This window comes from Chiloscyllium plagiosum, chromosome 2, assembly GCF_004010195.1.
Source record: "Chiloscyllium plagiosum isolate BGI_BamShark_2017 chromosome 2, ASM401019v2, whole genome shotgun sequence".
NCBI classification, from domain to species: Eukaryota; Metazoa; Chordata; class Chondrichthyes; order Orectolobiformes; family Hemiscylliidae; genus Chiloscyllium; species Chiloscyllium plagiosum.
Window position 1 is genome coordinate 39784071 of NC_057711.1, and position 19586 is coordinate 39803656.

The following is a 19586-nucleotide window of genomic DNA, read 5'->3' on the forward strand; positions in this document are numbered from 1 at the left end:
TGATATTCAGTCATTTGGCTGATATAGTGTTACTGTACATATACGGTGCTTCAGTGCTGCATAATCATAGATGGGATCTTTAAGATGAAATGTCCTGCCTAGGTGGTGTTCCAATAACAAGACGTTCCCTCAGTGACTGTGACAAAGACTCCCCTCAATGACATTAACAAGACCTAGTTAGTTCTCATCTCCATCTTGGGTTCCATTTTCAGCTTTCATGGGAAGTTCAATTCTAATTTCCAATTTCGTCCATACTGACACAATATAGCTAACTGCTGCTTTTACATTTACCCATGAAGTTACATTGGTTATCAGTGGGTACTGCTGAAACCCAATTTGTTGTTAGCTGTCAGCTTAAATTTGATAGTAGATTGCAATATTGGACACAATAATGAATATCAAAATTAGCTTGGGTAGGCATTCAATGCTAGATCAAGGAATTAATACGACAGTCTTTGGAGCAGCATCAAGTTTCAAGAATGTTGATGCTATAACAATAATCTACCTGATCATCACCTTTGAAATCAATGCTGCCTTCAGGAGAACACAATCCCACATTTATTAAATGTCACAGAAATTTGAGGGTGCATACATGAGGATCAATGGTCGGCACAACATCGTGGGCTGAAGGGCCTGTTCTGTGCTGTACTGTTCTATGTTCTATGTAATCTGAGGATATTACTTCACTTCAGGTGACGTAGGACGATACCAAAGGGAAATTCTTCCCAAAGATTTTGCTGGTTGCATTAGTCAGAAATTACAAGTCAGTTTACAGCATTGCTTACAATTTGGTTTTGTTCTCCCCAATGTAAGGAGCCCTGTGCGACATCAACTATTGCCCACAATGGGACAATCTGAAGACAGCCACAAATGCATATTCACACTGGATCTTGATTTGGACTTTCCACTTCTCTCAGTGACAAAGTGATCATCATTCAGACGTCCACGTGTAGCTCAGATATTCGGAGCACTAGATTGTCATTGGAGCAACACAAATGGATTTGCACATTGGGACTGTGTAGAATTCCAGATGCAGCTGTAGGAACTTCCTGGGGAATTGAAGATCCCATTTTGCAATGTCTCTGTGCCTGGAACCACCTGCAAGAATCCATGTAGATTGGAGAACTTGGAAGGATCTGTTTTAGATGAGACACTAGTTGCTCAGAAAAGGTGAGAGGCTCAAAATCCTCCTGGGTAACCCATCCCCCAACATGCTACTAACAATCCCCAAACTACATCTACCCCACCCCTTTACACACTCCCCACCTGATAGACAACAACCATTACCCTGAACTGACACCCCAAAGGCGAGAAGATTCTAATTCCAAGCTCCACATCACCTAAATCCTCTCCTTTCACCTTCCTTGCCACCGCCCCAACCCAGCTCCGCTCCAGCCAGGACCTTCCTTCATGTTACCTGATGTGGTCGCCCCCAATTTACCCTCAGCATGACATTACTTACCAAGCACCCTAACTCCTTTCCCAACCTTTTAAGGATTTTATGGTGAGTGATGGTCTAACTCCTGCTTCTACTTCTTATGTTTTTATGTTCAACTGCACCCCAACCCTACACTTACAGATAAACCTGGCTGGTTGTACTACTGGATATTTAAGACACAGAATACTGCAAGTATTGCTGTGAGAAAGGGGGCTTGTTTCGATATTCTCCCTGAGTATCTCGCACAATAAGGCAATAGTTTGACTCCAAATATGCTTCTGAAAAAGCGAGGATTAGAGTTGCTGGTCAGAATCTGGAGCTCAGTCCCAGGAAGGAAAGAAGTAGGAACACAGTGGCAGTCCGACTTTGATTCCCATGCCTTGGAATATATTGGTTGGGGTGTAACAGATACTGTGATCTCAGTGAGCTGCTTTCTTTAACACAGTTTGTGGATCTTTAAGCTTTTCAGTAAAGTTAAAGTTGCCATAGTCTTATCAGACCATAGGACTACTTCTTTATTAGGCAGAGAGAGAGAGAGAGAGAGAGAGAGAGAGAGAGACTGGTTTACCTTGAGGATATTATACCTCAAGTGAGCAGAGAGGCTGAGAAGGAGGGATCTTCCTGAAGACAGCAGCTAATGTAGGAATTGAAACTGCACTGTTGGCATCACTCTGCATCACAATCCAACCATCCAGTCAACTCAACTAACCAACCCCATTCACTAACACAAACTGGAATAATGCGGTTTTCTGGAGATTACCTGGAGCTCTGCACCATGTGTGAGCTGCTCGGTTTGTTTTAAGCGCAACAGGGATCAGCTTCCAGTTCTGACATTTGTACACTGCAAAATAAACATGGGGTCAGGCCATGGATCTGAGAGGAGAAAGAAACAGCAATGGCCACATCTTGAACTGCATCAGAATCTAAACAACAATAAGAGGTACAGTTAGTAAGTTTGCAGATGACACCAAAATTGGAGGTGTCGTGGACAGCGAAGAGGGTTACCTCAGATTACAACAGGATCTTGACCAGATGGGCCAATGGGCTGAGAAGTGACAGATGGCTTTTAATTCAGATAAATGCGAGGTGCTGCATTTTGGGAAAGCAAATCTTAGCAGGACTTATACACTTAGTGGTAAGGTCCTGGGGGTGTTGCTGAACAAAGAGACCTTGGAGTGCAGGTTCATAGCTCCTTGAAAGTGGAGTCGCAGATAGATAGGATAGTGAAGAAGGTGTTTGGTATGCTTGATTTTATTGGTCAGAGTATTGAGTACAGGAGTTGGGAGGTCATGTTGTTTCTGTACAGGACATTGGTTAGGTCACTGTTGGAATATTGTGTGCAATTCTGGTCTCCTTCCTATCGGAAAGATGTTGTGAATTTGAAAAGGTTCAGAAAAGATTTACAAGGATGTTGCCAGGGTTGGAGAAGGCTGTTTTCTCTGGAGCGTCAGAGGCTGAACGGTGACTTTATAGAGGTTTACAAAATTGAGGGGCATGGATAGGATAAGTAGGCAAAGTCTTTTTCCTGGGGTCAGGGAGTCCAGAACTAGAGGGCATAGGTTTAGGGTGAGAGGGGAAAGATATAAAAGAGACCTAAGGGGCAACCTTTTCACACAGAGGGTGGTACGTGTATGGAATGAGCTGCCAGAGGATGTGGTGGAGGCTGGTACAATTGCAGCATTTAAGAGACATTTGGATGGGTATATGAATAGGAAGGGTTTGGAGGGATATGGGCCGGGTGCTGGCAGGTGGGGCTAGATTGGGTTGGGATATCTGGTCGGTATGGACAGGTTGGCCGAAGGGTCTGTTTCCATGCTGTGCATCTCTATGACTCTATAACTTATTGTTCATGCTTTTAAAATTTCTTTGATGCTTTAAATGCAACAGGAGGCTTATTTTAGTTTTAGTTATAGACATAGCAAAGCTTAAACTGACTATAATAAATGGGGTATTTTCATGGTTTACTTAATTCTTATGTACAAATGTAGGGAGAGGGTAATTTAAATGTGTCAGCACCTGCAACGTCTATACTATTGAAGTTCAATGCCACAACTTAAGACTGAGTAGAAATGTATTTCTGGTTGGAGAACTTGTCAACTACGTTTAGTTCTTTATTAATAAAGGTCAATTTTTGTCATGGGATGTTATTTATTATCGGTTCTAATCAACCTTCGTCTATCCATCATTATGTGAACATACAAAGAAAGAGAAGTAGGCCATTCAGCCCTTCAAGCCTGCTCCATCATTAGTAAGATCTGATTGTAACCTCAAATGCGCACCAGCCTCCCTTGATAACTATTTAGACCTTTGCTTAACAAAACACTCACATTATCTACATCAAAAAATATTTCAGGACTCTGCTTCTACCACCTCTTCAAGATGGGAATTCCAAGGTTTCACATCTCTCTCTGAGAGGAAGAAAATGGCAGCCCATCAGTTTGAAATGGCAACCCCTGATTGCCAATCTAGTGGGCTGCTTCATTATGGATGATGGCTGAAAATGTGTTGCTGGAAAAGCGCAGCAGGTCAGGCAGCATCCAGGGAACAGGAGAATCGACGTTTCGGGCATTAGCCCTTCCTGAAGAAGGGCTAATGCCCGAAACGTCGATTCTCCTGTTCCCTGGATGCTGCCTGACCTGCTGCGCTTTTCCAGCAACACATTTTCAGCTCTGATCTCCAGCATCTGCAGACCTCACTTTCTCCTCATTATGGATGATGTCAACCTTGAGCGTTGCTAGAGCTGCATCCATTCAGGCAACGGTAGAGAATTCCATCATGCTCTTGACTTGTGCCTACAGACAGTGGAGATGCTTTTGGAAGCCAGTAGGTGAATTACTTGCTCTGGGATTCCAAGCCTCCAACCTGCCCTTATAGCTGTAATATTCATATGGCTAGTGACCCCTAGTTCTTGATACCCAGATTGGAGGAAATATCCTTTTCGTGTCCTGTATGTTTCAATCGACTCACTATTTACTTCTCTAATATCTGGTGGACACAAGACTATCCTTTCTAGCCTTTCCTCATAAGACAAGCAACCCTTTCCAGTCATTAGTCTTGGAAACCCTCTGTGAACTGCTTCAAATGCATTTAAATTCTTCTTTAAGTTGACCAATGCTGTGCATAGTATTCCAGATATGGTCTTACCACTGCCTTGTATAACTGAAGCATAACATACCAACATTTTTATTCAATTCTACTCGCAATAACTGATTACATTCTAATAGCTTTTCTAATTATTTACTGTACCCTCACAATAGTCTTTTGGGATTCATGCACTAGAGCACTCAGGTCCATCTACATCTCAGAGCTCTGCAATCTCTCTCCAATGAGATAATATGTTTTTTTTTTGTTCTCCCATATCATATTCTACTTGCCAGGGCTTTGCATACTCACATAACCTATCTATATGCCTCTTCTAATAATTTCCCAATATTTTAATTTTTATAAAAGTTTTTTTGTATCTATATTCTCTCATGGGATGTGACCATTGATGTCTGAGCCAACATTTATTGCCATCCACAGTTATCATTGTGAAGGTGGTGTCGAGCTGGCTAGTTGGTGCACTGTAGATCCACAATGCCATTAGGGAGGGAGTTCCAGGATGTTGATACAATGGCCCTGTAAGAACCATAAGACAATTCCAAGTCAGAATGATGAGAGGCTTAGAGGGGAACTTGCAGGTGGTGGTATTTTGCTACCTTTGTCCTTCTAGGTGGAAGTGGTCATGGAGTCTGTAAGGAGCTGTCAAAGGAATGTTGGCGAATTTCTACAATGCATCTTATAGATGATACATACTGCTGCTATTGAGTGCAGGTGGTACAGGAAGTGGGTATTTTTGACGTAGTGCCAATCAAGTGGACTAATGTGTCCTGGATGGTGTCAAGCTGGAGTGTTGCTGAAGCCGCACTCATCCACACAAGGGTAGATAATTCCATCATACTCCTGACGTATGACACATAAATAGTAGAGAGGATTTGGGAAGTCAGGAGGTATAAATTACTTGCTAGATTCCTAGCCTTCAACCTACTGTTTTGACTGCAATATTCATATGTCTAGTCCAGTTCAGTTTCTGGTTAATGGTAACCCTCAAAATATCAAGTGATGGTAATGCCATCAAACATAAGGGGGCAGTGGTTAGATTTTCTCATATTGGAGAGGGTAATTACCTGCAATCTGTGGTGCAAACGTTTCCTGCTATTTTTCAGCCATACCCTGGCATTATCCAGGCATTGCTGCACTTGGATACGGACTGCTTCAGTATCTGACAAGTTGTGAAGGTATTGAACATTGCGTGATGACTGGTGAATATTCTCACTTCTGACTTTGTGATAGAGGAAAGGTCATTGATAAAGAAGCTGAAGATGGTTGTGTCTAGGACACATGTTTATGGACCTATGACAGATGTTAAGCTAACTGGCCTGTAGTTTGGCGCTCTCTGATTCCCTTCTTTTTTGAATAAACAGTTTAATTTGCTACTATCCAATGTAACGGAATCTTCCCTGAACCAAAACTAAAGATAAATGCATCAACAATCTCATTAACCACATCTTTTATGACCTTAGGATAAACTGCATTAGGTCCCAAGCACTTATCAGCCCAAATCTCCAATAATTTATTCTGTAGTTCTTTGGTAACTTTCATGAGTTCCTCAATTCCTTCCATAATCTGATGTATCACTCCTATGGGATCTTACTGGCAACATCTACAGTGAAGACCATTGCAAAGTATTTGTTCAATTCACTTAACATCTCTTCATTCCCATTATTAGTACTCCAAACTTATTTTCTACAAGACCGCTACATTAACTCACAATTTTAACACTTTTTAAACATTACATTAATTATATTTATAATTCTTAAGACAAATGCTGTTTTGACATTGCTAATTAACATTATTATTGTATGCTAATTCCTCACCTTGCAGATGAACTAGATGACAGGCTTGGGTGCTCAAAAGCTGAGCTTTGACTTAGATTAAGGTACTCAAGAAATCAACAGCTGCAAATCAAGCCTGAAAAGTTGATCATGTTATGACATTGCACTCCTAGCTGAGATACTTTACCATTATCAGAAAATACGAGGGATTCTCCAACCTCATTATCATTCGGGCTACATCCATTGTCAGCATAGTAAGTAATGATAATACCATTTAGTTTACCATCTTCATTAAACCCCACCTGGAACAAAACAATAGAAATATTCACTTTTGTTAAAACCACCATTTGTTGTGACAGATTCACAGCTGCCTGACTGGTCTACTCAGCTACTTGGCAAGAGGTGTCCAGTTATGGACCTCAATTAATGATTACATGCTTTGGAGCATTATATACACAATGTTGAAAAGAAATATAACAAATTTGTTACGTGGGCCACAAAACCATGTATTCGGTGTTTATAAGCAATGAAGAGAGCGAAAAAAACATTGGCACACCGAACTGAAGATATGACTAACAGTAGAAAGAAATTACTTGGAACTTGAGGAGCCAGTCAGAAGACATGTTATATAAGGACAACATGGTGACTCAGTGGTGAACACCATTGCCTCACAGCACCAGGAATCCATGTTTGATTCTAGCCGTAGGTGACTATGTGCAGTTTGCATGTTCTCCCCGTGTCAGCACGCATTTCCATCGGGTGTTTCAGTTTCCTCCCACAGTCCAAAGATGTGCTGGTGGGGTGGGCTGGCCATGCCACAGTGTCATGTAGTGTCAAGAGATGTGCAGGCTAGGTGGACTAGCCATAGTGAATGTGGGGTTACAGGGATTTGGGTAGACTGCTCTTTGGAAGGTTGGTGCAGACTCTATGGGCAGAATGACCTCTTTTGCACTGTAGAGATTCTATGAAATTTGATCCAGTACTGTGCAATGAAAAAGGGCTAGTCAACAATTTTGTTGCAAAAGAATGTTTAAGGATGAGTGACCGCAGTATGATAAAATTTTTGATATTTGAACATGAGCTAGTTTATTCTGAAGCAAAGTGTTAAATGCGAATAAGGGAAATTATGAAGGCATGGGGTATAAACTGGAAGGCTAAGGTGGATTGGTAAAATACGTTAGAAGGCATGACTGTACACAAGTGATGGACTGTCTTTAAGTAACTGTTACATGATCAACAGAAGCTTATTTCAAGGCACAAAAACTCAAGTCAGTCAACTGTTCAGGAAGTTCAGGATTGTCTAAGGTTATTAGATTAGATTAGATTACTTACAGTGTGGAAACAGGCCCTTTGGCCCAACAAGTCCACACCGCCCCGCCGAAGCGCAATCCACCCATACCCCTACATTTACCCCTTACCTAACACTACGGGCAATTTAGCATGGCCAATTCACCTAACCTGCACATCTTTGGACTGTGGGAGGAAACCGGAGCACCCGGAGGAAACCCACGCAGACACGGGGAGAATGTGCAAACTCCACACAGTCAGTCGCCTGAGGTGGGAATTGAACCCGGGTCTCTGGCGCTGTGAGGCAGCAGTGCTAACCACTGTGCCACCTTGCTGCCCATAAAAACAGCCTATAAAGTTACCAGAAATTGCAATACTATTGAGGATTGTGAGGTTTTTAGAATACAGCAAAGGGGGATCAAGAAATTAATAAGGAAAGGGAGAATGGAATGTGGATGTAGTATAACAAAAATCATTTTAAAAAACTGACCGCAAAAGTTTCTATAGTTATGTCAAAAAGTAATGTTTGGCTATAACAAATGTGGGTCCATTGCAGGCATGGTGAGGAGAATTTATAACAGGGAACAGGGAAACGGCAAAGAAGCTAAATTATTATTTTGTGTCAACTTTCATTGAGGAAGACAAAATAAATCTCCTAGAACTGCAGATCTAAGTGGATAGGGAGAATGAGGAATTTAAGGGAAATAGAGTTAGTAAGAAGATTCTAACTGGAAAAATTAAAGTTGATAAATCTTCAGGACCTGATGGCTTGCATCCTAAGGTGTTAAAATAATTGGCTATAGAACTAGTTCATGCATTGGTGATTATCTCTCAAAATTCTATAGATTTGGGAATGATTCCCATGGATTGGAAAAGAGCAAATGTCACTCCCTATTTAAGATGGGAATGAGAGAGAAAACAAGGAACTACAGACCTGTCAATCTTTTATCATTACAAGAAAAAAAAATCTGGAATCTTTAATATAGGAGGGGACAAACATATCCTTGGATGATTGGGCATAGTGAATGGGAAATCGTATTTGACTTCGAGTTTTTTTTTGAAGATCTTACTAACAAAGCTGCAAAAGATGAGCTGATGGATGTAGTACATTTCAATTTTCAGAACCCATTGATTAAGTCCCCCACAGAACTTTGGTGAGCAAAATTAAAGCACATGGGATTAGAGGTAATGTACTGGCATGGAATAAGGATTGGCTAACGGGCGGAAAACAGAGGGAAGGAATAAAGGCTGCAACTATTGGGGTAACGCAAGGATCAAAAATTGGCCCCAGCTGCTCAGAATATATATCAATAATTTGAAGGTCGGGATCAAATGTAATATTTCCAAACTTGCAGATGATACCAAAGCTTATTGAGACTGTGTGATGTGAGAATGATGTAGAATGGCTTCAGGAGGATTTGGACAGGCTTCGTGAATAGGCAAGAATATTGCCAATGGAATATGTGGAACAATGTAAGGTTATCCACTTGGCTAACAGAAACAGATTTGAAGACTATTTCTTAAATATTAAGAGGTTAGGAATTGAGATGTGCAAAGGGACATGTCAATAAGTCACTGAAGGCTGATAAGCAGATGCACCAAGATGTTAGGGAAGGCTAATGAAATGTTAGAAACAAAAACAGCTCTGGTAGCATCTGTGGAGAGAAGGCAGAGTTAGGATCTCAGGTCCAGTGATCCTTCTTATGTACATCATTTTTCATTTTTGATTTCCAGCATCTGCAATTCTTTGCTTTTTGTGCTGAATGAAATGTTAGCGTTTATTATGAGAGGATTTGAGTACCAGAGTAGAGACCACATGCTTCAGTTGTATGGGAAAATGATTAGACTGCGTTGTGGTTCTGTTCGGCGAGCTGGGAATTTGTGTTGCAGACGTTTCGTCCCCTGCCTAGGTGCCATCCTCAGTGCTTGGGAGCCTCCTGTGAAGTGCTTCTGTGGAGTTTCCTCCAGCATTTATAGCGGCTTGTGTCTGCTGCTTCCGGTTGTCAGTTCCAGATGTCCGCTGCAGTGGCCGGTATATTGGGTCCAGGTCGATGTGTTTGTTGATAGAATCTGTGGATGAGTGCCATGCCTCTAGGGATTCCCTGGCTGTTCTCTGTTTGGCTTGTCCTATAATAGTAGTGTTGTCCCAGTCGAACTCAAGTTGCTTGTCATCTGTGCGTGTGGCTACTAAGGATAGCTGGTCGTGTCGTTTCGTGGCTAGTTGGTGTTCATGGATACGGATCGTTAGCTGTCTTCCTGTTTGTCCTATGTAGTGTTTTGTGCAGTCCTTGCATGGGATTTTGTACACTATGTTGGTTTTGCTCATCCTGGGTATCGGGTCCTTTGTCCTGGTGAGTTGTTGTTTGAGAGTGGCTGTTGGTTTGTGAGCTGTTATGAGTCTTAATGGTCATAGTAGTCTGGCTGTCGGTCCAGAAATGTTCTTGATGTATGGTAACGCGGCTAGTCCTTTGAGTTGTGTAATGTCCTCATTCCGTTGTCTTTCCCTTAGGCATCTGTTGATGAAATTGCGGGGATATTCATTTTTGGTGAATACATTGTAGAGGTGTTCTTCTTCCTCTTTTTGCAGTTCTGGTGTACTGCAGTGTGTTGTGGCCCTTTTGAACAGTGTCTTGATGCAACTTCTTTTGTGTGTGTTGGGGTGGTTGCTTTCTCCCATTTTAGACGTGATGGTACAGAGAACACCGAACGGAGAATTCAGCCCAAAGGTACACAGGAAAGCCACACACACAGACCAAGTCCTGAACTACGAAAGCCAGGGAATTCCGAGAGGCATGGCACTCATCCGCAGATTCTATCACAAAACACATCGACCTGGACCCAATATACCGGCCACTGCAGCGGACAGCTGGAACGGACAACCGGAAGTGCCAGAGACAAACCACTATAAATGCCGGAGGCAACAACACAGAAGCGCTTTACAGGAGGCTCCCAAGCACTGAGGATGTCACCTAGACAGGGGATGAAACGTCTACAACACAAATTCCCAGCTTGGCGAACAGAACCACAACAACGAGCACCCGAGCTACAAATCTTCTCACAAACTTTGAATGATTATACTGTACCTAGAGTACTGTGTGCAGATAGCCTCCTTGTCTTAGGAAAGATGTCAATGTCATACAGGGAGTACAATGAAGGTACACTAGACTTGTTCCCAGGATCGAGACACCTTCTTGTGAAAGGACATGGGGCAAACAGGTTCTGGATTCTCTAAAGTTTTGAAGAAGGTGGTCTCACTGAAACTTACAAATTTTTTTAAGGAATAGACAGGGTAGATGCATTGAAGTGTCTATAAACAGAATGCATGATTCAAAAGTAAGGGAGATGCCACCCTGATCTGAGACAAGGAGTTTTTCTTTAACTCAGAGGATTGTAAACCTTCGGAATTTTCTACCACAAAGACTGTGAAAGCTCAATATTTGAGTATGTTGTTATTTGCTGCAAGTATTTCATTGGAGAAACATATATTCTAAAAAGTTAAACAGGTTAGTCCTTCTAACATTGAAGTACTCTTCAACACATAGATTTTAAAAAAAAATTCATTCACGGGATGTGGGCTTCACTGGCCAGGGCAGCATTTATTGCCCAGCCCTTAATTGTTAAGCATCAACCACATTGCTGTGGGTATGCGATCACATGCAGGCCAGGCCAAGTAAGGGCAGGAGATATCCTTCCCCACAGAATAATGGTTTGATGGTTACTATTACACTCTTAATTACAAATTTATTTTTAAACTTAATTCAAATTTTATCATCTGCCATGACAGGATTCGAACCTAGGTCCCTAGAATTCGAACCCAAGTCCCCAGGATCTGATTCTCTGGATTGATAGTCTACAAGTAGGCCATCGCCTCCCCTTTTTAATCAGTTGTTTATACATCATTACATTATTCTTGTTGATAGCAAAGTTGGTACAAGGAAAAGCCATCTGTGATTTTTGAACTCTGACCTTGTATTTGAAAATATAACTATGGCGTTTGCCAACTGCTTTCATGTTGGTGCTCAGGTCCATTATGCATCGAACAGGTCTGTAAGGAACAATATGATCACATTAAGAAAACATGAAAGAGGAAGCCTGAATAATAGAACATAGAACAATACAGCGCAGAACAGGCCCTTCGGCCCTCGATGTTGCGCTGACCTGTGAACTATTCTCAGCTCGTCCCCCTAAACTATCCCAATGAAGACTAACACTTGAGTAAACTTTAGAGAGAGCGCGGTTAGCTCACTTGGCTAATTCAATAGCATGAGGTAGCCACCAATAACCAGAAGCATGGCTACAATTTCTGTTTGCATGACAGAAATAGTTCCCCTATTCTCAAAGCTAATAAAAGGCAACTTTGGACTAATTATCCAATTCCACTATCCAGCCCTCGCTAGCTGTTTTGCATTTGTAATGAAATACTGATCTCATCAACAAATGAAACATCACTTCCCATGATCAGCTCCTTTTCTATTGGCTTTATTCATAGGATACTAGTGCCTTCAAGCTACGTCATTATTTAAAGCTACATAGAGATCCCATCTGCCAGCACTTGGCCCACACCCTTCCAAACGCTTCCTTTTCATTTATCAATCCCAATGCCTTTTAAATGCTGTAATTGTACCAGTCTCCACTACTATCACTGGCAGCTCATTCCATACACACACCAGAAACGTCTCTTTTATAGGTCCCGTTTATATCTTTCCCCTCTAACCCTAAACCTATGCCCTCCAGTTTTGGACTCCCCCACCCCAGAGAAAAGACTTTGTCCACTTACCCTTTCCATGCTCCTCATGATTTTATAAACCTCTATATGGTCACCCTCAGTCTCTGACACTCCAGGGAAAACAGCCCCAACCTATTCAGCCTTTCCCTATAACTCAAACCCTCCAACCCTGGCAAAATCCTTGCAAATCTTTTTTGAACCCTTTCAAGTTTCACAGCATCCTTAACTAGACATTTCCCAAATGTTTGGGTTCATCAGAAATCATTTCAACAAAAAGTTAGTTCGTTCATCTTTCGTTAAGGCCAATTACCAGACAAATCATATTTTCCTGAGTCTTATTGTTTAAACTTGTTCATAGAATGTGGTCATCAGTGGCTTGGCCAACCTTAATTTTTTCCATCCTTAATTGCCCTGAAAGAGGTTTGGTAGATCTGCAGTGTGCCTTCAGTTGTAGGGATACCTGCAGTGCTATTAAAAAAGGGGAGAAAGTGAGGACTGCAGATGCAGGAGATCAGAGCTGAAAATGTGTTGCTGGAAAAGCGCAGCATGTCAGGCAGCATCCAAGGAACAGGAGAATCGACGTTTCGGGCATAAGCCCTTCTTCAGGAGGGGTGTATTAAAAAAGGGGGTCCAGAATTTTGACCCAGTGACAGTGAAGAACTGACAATATAACCACAATTGGATGGTATATTGGGGGGGGAGGGGGGGGTGGTTGCAGTGACTGGGATGAAGTGGCAACGTAGGTTCCAAATCCAGATGGAGTTCAGTTTGGAAAGCAAGTTGCAGATAGAGGTGTTCCTGTTCACTTGCTGCCCTTCATTTTCTAGGTGGTAAAGGTCATGTGTTTGTAAGGTGCTATCAGAGGGGTTTGGTGAAATTCAAACACATGTCCTTAGAAAATGAGCCTGGGCTTCTGGATTACTAATCTACTGTCTTTACCACCATGTCACCCGTCTTCCCTCGACATTAAAATTTGGTTGTCATTCAGTGGTGATTGAAAAAGTGGGTTACATTTTTAGAGGATATCAGAAATATAAAGTGAGAATGGAACTCAGTCAGTGCGGTAGAAACAGTTGAACATTCCAATGAGAACAACAAATGCTGGAGATCACAGTGGGTCAGACAGCATGGAGAGACAGCAAGCTAATGTGCTGAATCTCAAGGACTCCAATGTTTGGGCAAAAGGGAGGGTGGTCACATAGAAATGAGTCGAGCAAAGGTGTGAGGGGTGTATAAGACTAGAAGAGGTTGCCAAGACAGAATGAAGTAAAATTAATGCAACAATTGAAAACAAAGATGATGAGTTAAAAATGTTGTTAGTCTGTAAGGCAAAGCAGGTTAGCAGGTCAAGATTGAAAGGATGGAGAACCTTTATGTATGACAAAATACAGTCATCAGCTGGCATTTGTCAAGGATGGAGTTTGAGATAACAGAAAGGCAAGCGCACAGCAGTCTCTGAGGCACATAAATCCATGATCTTTTCGCTCTTTTTGTCAAAGGTAGGTGATAGATAAAGAAGATTAAGTTGACAATGAATGGCACAGAAAAGGAATATTAGGTGTCCACATCCTCCAGGATGATCCTGGTGCAGTCAGTAATTTAGTCTTTGGACAGTGAGGCATTTTGGTAATCAAGATGTTGCAATTCAATCTAATTCTGGCTTTGTTACAGTCCTTTAAATTAAAATACAACATAAAGGTCAAAACATTGGCAGCAATATCCTTGCACAGTTGTGAAGTTTAGTAGTAGGTCATTGGTTGTGAAGAATTCATCACATGATTGGTCCTCAGAGCAGGAGCACTCCTCTGTGTTTCACATGGAAAGCTAATGAATTTCCTGCCCCAGACTTGGCTCTCTGTTCCACTCCCCTTCCAAACCCTCCACTCAACCACCGTCCCAGCTGCTAAAATATCCTGCACTATCTACCAACCAGCTCTCGCTTCCTGTCAGTTTGGGTAATCAACAGACAGATGGAAGGTGATGCATTGCTCACCCTCTACGTGGAAAAACCTATCTATAGTAGCAATCCACTGACAAGCTCAGTGTGGGATTCCTGTTCCTCAGAGTCCCACTCTTGTGCACTGCTAGCCAATGTGACTGGCAGGTCAGGGCCTGAACAGGCCTCAGAATGGGCAGGCTAGTGGGCACCTTACTCTTACATTGTACTTCATGGAAGTGGACTAGCGATTTGTCATTATCTTACCTACTCTTCTACAAACACCTGCCCAGTGGGGACTGAAAAGGCCAGCGCCCCCTGTCAATGCAGATGAGGCATTGGACTTGGTTTTTTAAATGTGTCAAATTAATGCAAATTGTGCTGTTCCAAATGTAAGACAAACTATCAATTGAACCACATGTAATATTTAAGATGTTTCAGATTGGAGTTTCTGTAATTAGACTGATAATTATTCCCCTGGAGGACTGTTAAGGAAGAATTTAATGCTTCATTTATCTTTTCTTTCTGGAGGTTGTGAAGGGAGTAAGTGAACATTTGGATAGATATCTATATCCAATCTGATTGGATATTGCTGGGATTTCAGCCAATTCTGCCCTCACAGCGATCACGGCACAGCGAGGAAGGTAAAAACAGTCAAAGACCCACCCTAGAGGCAATGCTGCCCAGATTGCCATCTTGGCTTTGTTGCCTCTACAAAGTGATTTTCAAGAGCAAGTTATTATCAAATTAATCTTGCTCTTACTCTGCAACCCGGCAAATGTTTATTTTTACAGAACATATCTTTGAAAGTTATCTTAAATCTTGTTCTCCTACTCTTTCAACCAATACAGATCACAATAACTTACTGCACTAAAAGAATCTCATCTCCCCTCTGGTTCTTCTGCCATGGCTTCTGGTGGGCAATTGGTATGTTATTTGAAACAAGTTGTCTTCACTTAAAACATGATAACTCCAATCTAAGTTTGAATGCATCGATTAATATCCAGCTTACCCTTTTTCTTTGCATTATGTCGATCAATCGTAGCTTTTAATACAACTTTTTCATTAATGCACATAAAGATGAAATAAAGAGGGCAGGATGTGTGTGGAAATTGTAAGAACTTTGCATTTTGCTTCATGATGGGATACTTGACCAAGGTAAAAGCTATCTTGGCTCTCAGCCTCTCGCTTTAGCGGGAAAACACGGCTGGAGACTAAGGTTGTGTAATTATAATTTGACAAAATATAGGGAGCATATCATAGGCTCGTTAGTAGGGTTGCTTCCTGAGCTAATTAGCTTTTCTATCATTGAGTCATAGAGCTGAGCAACAAGGCTATAGCTTCACTGTGCTTATCTTTATCTTGAATTATTGTAAACTGCAGAATGTCAGCAAAGTTGTTTGTATCAATATATAAGTACAGGCTGACTGTTCAGCTTGAAACAGTGCTGTTAGACAGTGGAGACTGTCTTCAGCCTCTCCGTGAATTCACAAAAAATAAAGCTTCTTGAAACAAGACTCAAAGTCTCAGACCAAGTAAGTTCCTCAACTACGTGTTGCTTCTGATACTGCCAAGTTTCTAAAAAAAAAATCAACAATATATTCTGTCCAGTATTCAATTGAATCCTACCTGCAAAGGACTGTTGCAGCCACTGCTGCACCACAAGCTACTAAACTGGCCCGTGTAGCTTTACCTCCATAAGCTCCTCCCAAACGCTTAGCTGAGATGTTGATACTGTGAAAACAAAAACCTTTCTAAATGATATTAAACCCTATAATTATTTTTAGATAATACTGGAGTAAAAGGTAACCACTAAATTTCAAAGTTGTACATTAAGAGGTTAAAATTGCAAATGTTTGATATTTGATATAATGACCACAAAAAATGTTACAAATAAATTGCAGTCCATCAATTCTGTGAACACACAAGACAGGTTAATGTTTCAGGTTGGTGTCCTTTGCCACAGACTAGTAAATATCAAAACATTCACTTATCCTTTGTTCTCACAAACCGTAAAACTGCTATGTATTTTAAGTACTTTATATTGATATTACAACACTGCCTCTTGCTGATTTAATTAACTATTGATGAGCAATGATATTTTTCCTTCAATCATATATACAAACTCACCTTGCCACAAACCTCAGCAGAGCTCTGACGCAACTTGGACGTTTCCATACATTCTTGTTTGAGGTTAAGGACAATCAACCAAGGTTCTACCAATCTCACACCTTACAGTGTGGCTTGGTCAAATACATCTGTCATTAGTGATCAACTAAATAAATCAAGATTCAAGATCAAGATCAATGCCAAATTGTCTACTTTTGCTGCTATATGTTTGTATGTATGTACAAATATTAATTTGCATGTTTGTCTGCAACATTTTCTTAACTGCTGTGAATTCAAGTCTTTCGGAGGCTGTGATTGGTTATCACAACTGTTGGTGAGGAATATTGTAAGTTATTTATTTTTGCATTTGTTTCACAATTAAAAATGACATATTATTGTTGTAAGTATGATTGGCAGGTATTTTACTATATTGATTAGAATAGTGATGTGATGGATGATTTAAAACAAAGATAGCCTGGTAACTGAGATGGTCAGGTGACGATCTCTTTATTTAGATTCTGCTTAGAAGTGTTTTTGTCAGTTTAACTTATGACATGATACATTAAGTACATTATACCACACCTAACTCAGCTTAATGTTGAAATTTGCCTTCTGCAATTTCAATGTTACTATTAATGCAATTTGTAAAGTTATTGTAGCAAGTTAATCACAATGGGATAAGAATGAACAATCTGCTTACTCTGTGGCAGGTATTCCAATGGCACAGGCAATGGCTTGTTGTGCTAAGTCCAACCATTGGCTTGCTGCCTGAACATCCAAACCATCTTCAGTAGGCATGCACCGACAAATCTGACCAAAAATAAACATTTGTCGGTGTCAAAATATAATCCCTGACAGTTATTTCTAATTAAATCGCAGATTATACAATCTTAATTTAAGAAGTAGCTATCAGCTCAGTTAGGTCCTACCTTCTCAACGTATCATCTCTCTCTCTAGTGAGACAGTAGTCCTTTAAGATATGTTGACTTTACCTTTAACATAGGAATCATATGAATTTCCCCGAAATGTTTCATTAGGGCAGAAAGCACACAGAGTATTGCGCAATTATACTTGTTTCATTCCTTCTGCTCTGCCCAAATATGGAACTGTACCCTTTATTTTACCTCACTCTTCTCTGGTTTAAATTGCACCTGCCACTTGTCCTTTCATTCAATTGACCCCCTTTATATTTCTAAGGTTTAAAGTGATCACTCTTACAGTTCACAATGATACCAGCAAATTTTGAAATGCTGCCATGTACCCTAAAGTGTAAAATATTAATACGGATCAGGATGAACAAGAGATCCTCACACTGAGTCCTGAAAAACCCCATTTTTATATACCACCACTCTCTGCTATCACTCAGTCCCTTTCTTAACTATGCTGCTACTACATCTTTTATTCAACTCAGTCCATGACTCAGTTGTGTGGCACTTTTTCAGATATCTTTTGGAAGTCCATGTACACCACATCAGTCATATTACATTCATTTACCTTCCCTTTTACTTATCAAAACTGCAATGAATTACTTAAACAGGACTTTCTTTTAATACATCCTTACTAGATTTCTCTAATTAACCCTCATTTGCCCAAGTTACTTAATTCTGTCCTGAATAATTTGTAAATCCATCTTGTGGATGATGGATAGAACAAATGAAGCTTGCTTTGTAAACCACCAAGCAAGTGGAATATCCCTTTAGTTAATGACACTAAGCACAAAAGTAATTCCATCTGCAGATGCACATAAATCATCAAATTGGCAAAAAATTTGAAAAATTATCAAGTAACAAAATTATGCTGATGATTTCTTCGCAAGCACAGCATTTGCTAACCTGAAGTTTTCTTTTTACAGCTTGCCTATAAAGTATTTCCAGTAACTTTCAATATTATGGATTACTGTGGAATACAAATTCTCAGTTGCCAGGAAGACTGTAATTGTGCAAGTTGTTTTGGAAAGTATGCAAAGATCTGTCCCACCAGCTACTTTACACCATAGAGAAGGTGTTCCAGGGAACACACCAGCGGTGTTAGAGATGTGTATCTTATTCTTGGAAATTTGTTTGCATATCAGCGCTAAGAAACAAACTGTCTTAATGTATACATAAATTACGAAACAATCAGTTCTGCTATAACATTCTTTTCTTCAATGCAAATTAACTATAATGTAATTGAAGAATTTCGTCCATTATTTGTAGAACACAAACTTTCCTTACCTGTACTGGCTATAATGTGAATCTAGGCCCATTGGTTTATATAGTGCTGCTATTATGCAATTTTCTTATAAAGTGGGATTGCACAGGAACGGAACTATTGCTTTATATCAGAACAGACTATATTGTTCAACTTTGTTTGCTCTCAAAATTGCATCTTGTTAAAAAATTTTCTTTCTTCACTATTTGCTAAGAACTTATTTTATTCCATATTCAATATAATTAATTAGGCTGCATTTTAACATATAGACCTGCTCACAATGGCCAGCAGAAGTAATGAACCCGGAAGATCGTGGGGTTGGGCTTTTCTTTTCCATAGCAGTTTAAAATCTTATTACTGGCTTTCCTGACCAATTACAATGGGTGCACATGTTCACAACTCACATCTGACTGTCAAGCCTCAGCACTGAAAGGGTCGAATAAAACTGAAAATGGACTGCAGGGCAGCCAATGCAGTACTGCCATTCAAGAACTGAGCAAGGGACAAACCAGGAAACTTAAGGCCACTCAATCCAACATCAGTGCTGGACAAAATATTGGAAGCAATTCTGAGGGAAACAATTAATCTGTATTTGGACAGGCAGGAATTAATCATGGACAGTCAGCATGGCTTTGTTAAAGAGAGTTCATGTCTGACCAACTTGATTGAATTTTTCAAAGAGGTGACCAGATGTGTTGATGAAAACAATGCTTTTGATGAAGTCTACTTGGACTTCATCAGGGTTTTTAAATAGGGTCCCAAATGAGAAACTGAGAGCAAACATAAGAGCCATGGGATTCAAGGAAATTTGGATAATTGGGTCTACATCAATTATTTAGACTTGAATGTGGAGGATTCATCAGTAAGTTCACAAATGACACAAAAATTGGTGGGGTGGTGAATAGTGAGGTGGATAGTCTTAGATTCCAAGTGGGTATAGATAAGGTTGGATGTATGTCAGGTGATGCACTTGGGCTGAAAAACAAGGCAAGGAAATACATAATGAAAGATAGGATCCTGTTGGGC

The 19586-nt window shown here is 40.6% G+C and overlaps 1 protein-coding gene and 1 long non-coding RNA gene across 7 annotated transcripts in view; one reads left to right on the forward strand and one right to left on the reverse strand.

Annotated features, from left to right (window-relative positions):
- LOC122559054 (xanthine dehydrogenase-like) overlaps window positions 1-19586 on the reverse strand; it is a 360223-nt gene that overhangs the window by 208609 nt on the left and 132028 nt on the right. For 5 of the 6 annotated variants that reach the window (XM_043708275.1, XM_043708265.1, XM_043708304.1 and 2 more), the window contains 5 exons: window positions 17071-17180; window positions 15891-15995; window positions 11566-11644; window positions 6500-6614; window positions 2199-2279 (listed from right to left, as the gene is read on the reverse strand). The exons of the other annotated variant lie outside the window; for it this stretch is intronic. In XM_043708275.1, the coding sequence (XP_043564210.1) occupies window positions 2199-2279; window positions 6500-6614; window positions 11566-11644; window positions 15891-15995; window positions 17071-17180 (490 nt within the window). The remainder of the gene's footprint in view (window positions 1-2198; window positions 2280-6499; window positions 6615-11565; window positions 11645-15890; window positions 15996-17070; window positions 17181-19586) is intronic. 6 annotated transcript variants of the gene reach the window in all.
- LOC122559084 overlaps window positions 1-19586 on the forward strand; it is a 77066-nt gene that overhangs the window by 52583 nt on the left and 4897 nt on the right. Inside the window, exon 7 of the long non-coding RNA XR_006314340.1 lies at window positions 15113-15188. This is a non-coding gene — a long non-coding RNA (uncharacterized LOC122559084). The remainder of the gene's footprint in view (window positions 1-15112; window positions 15189-19586) is intronic.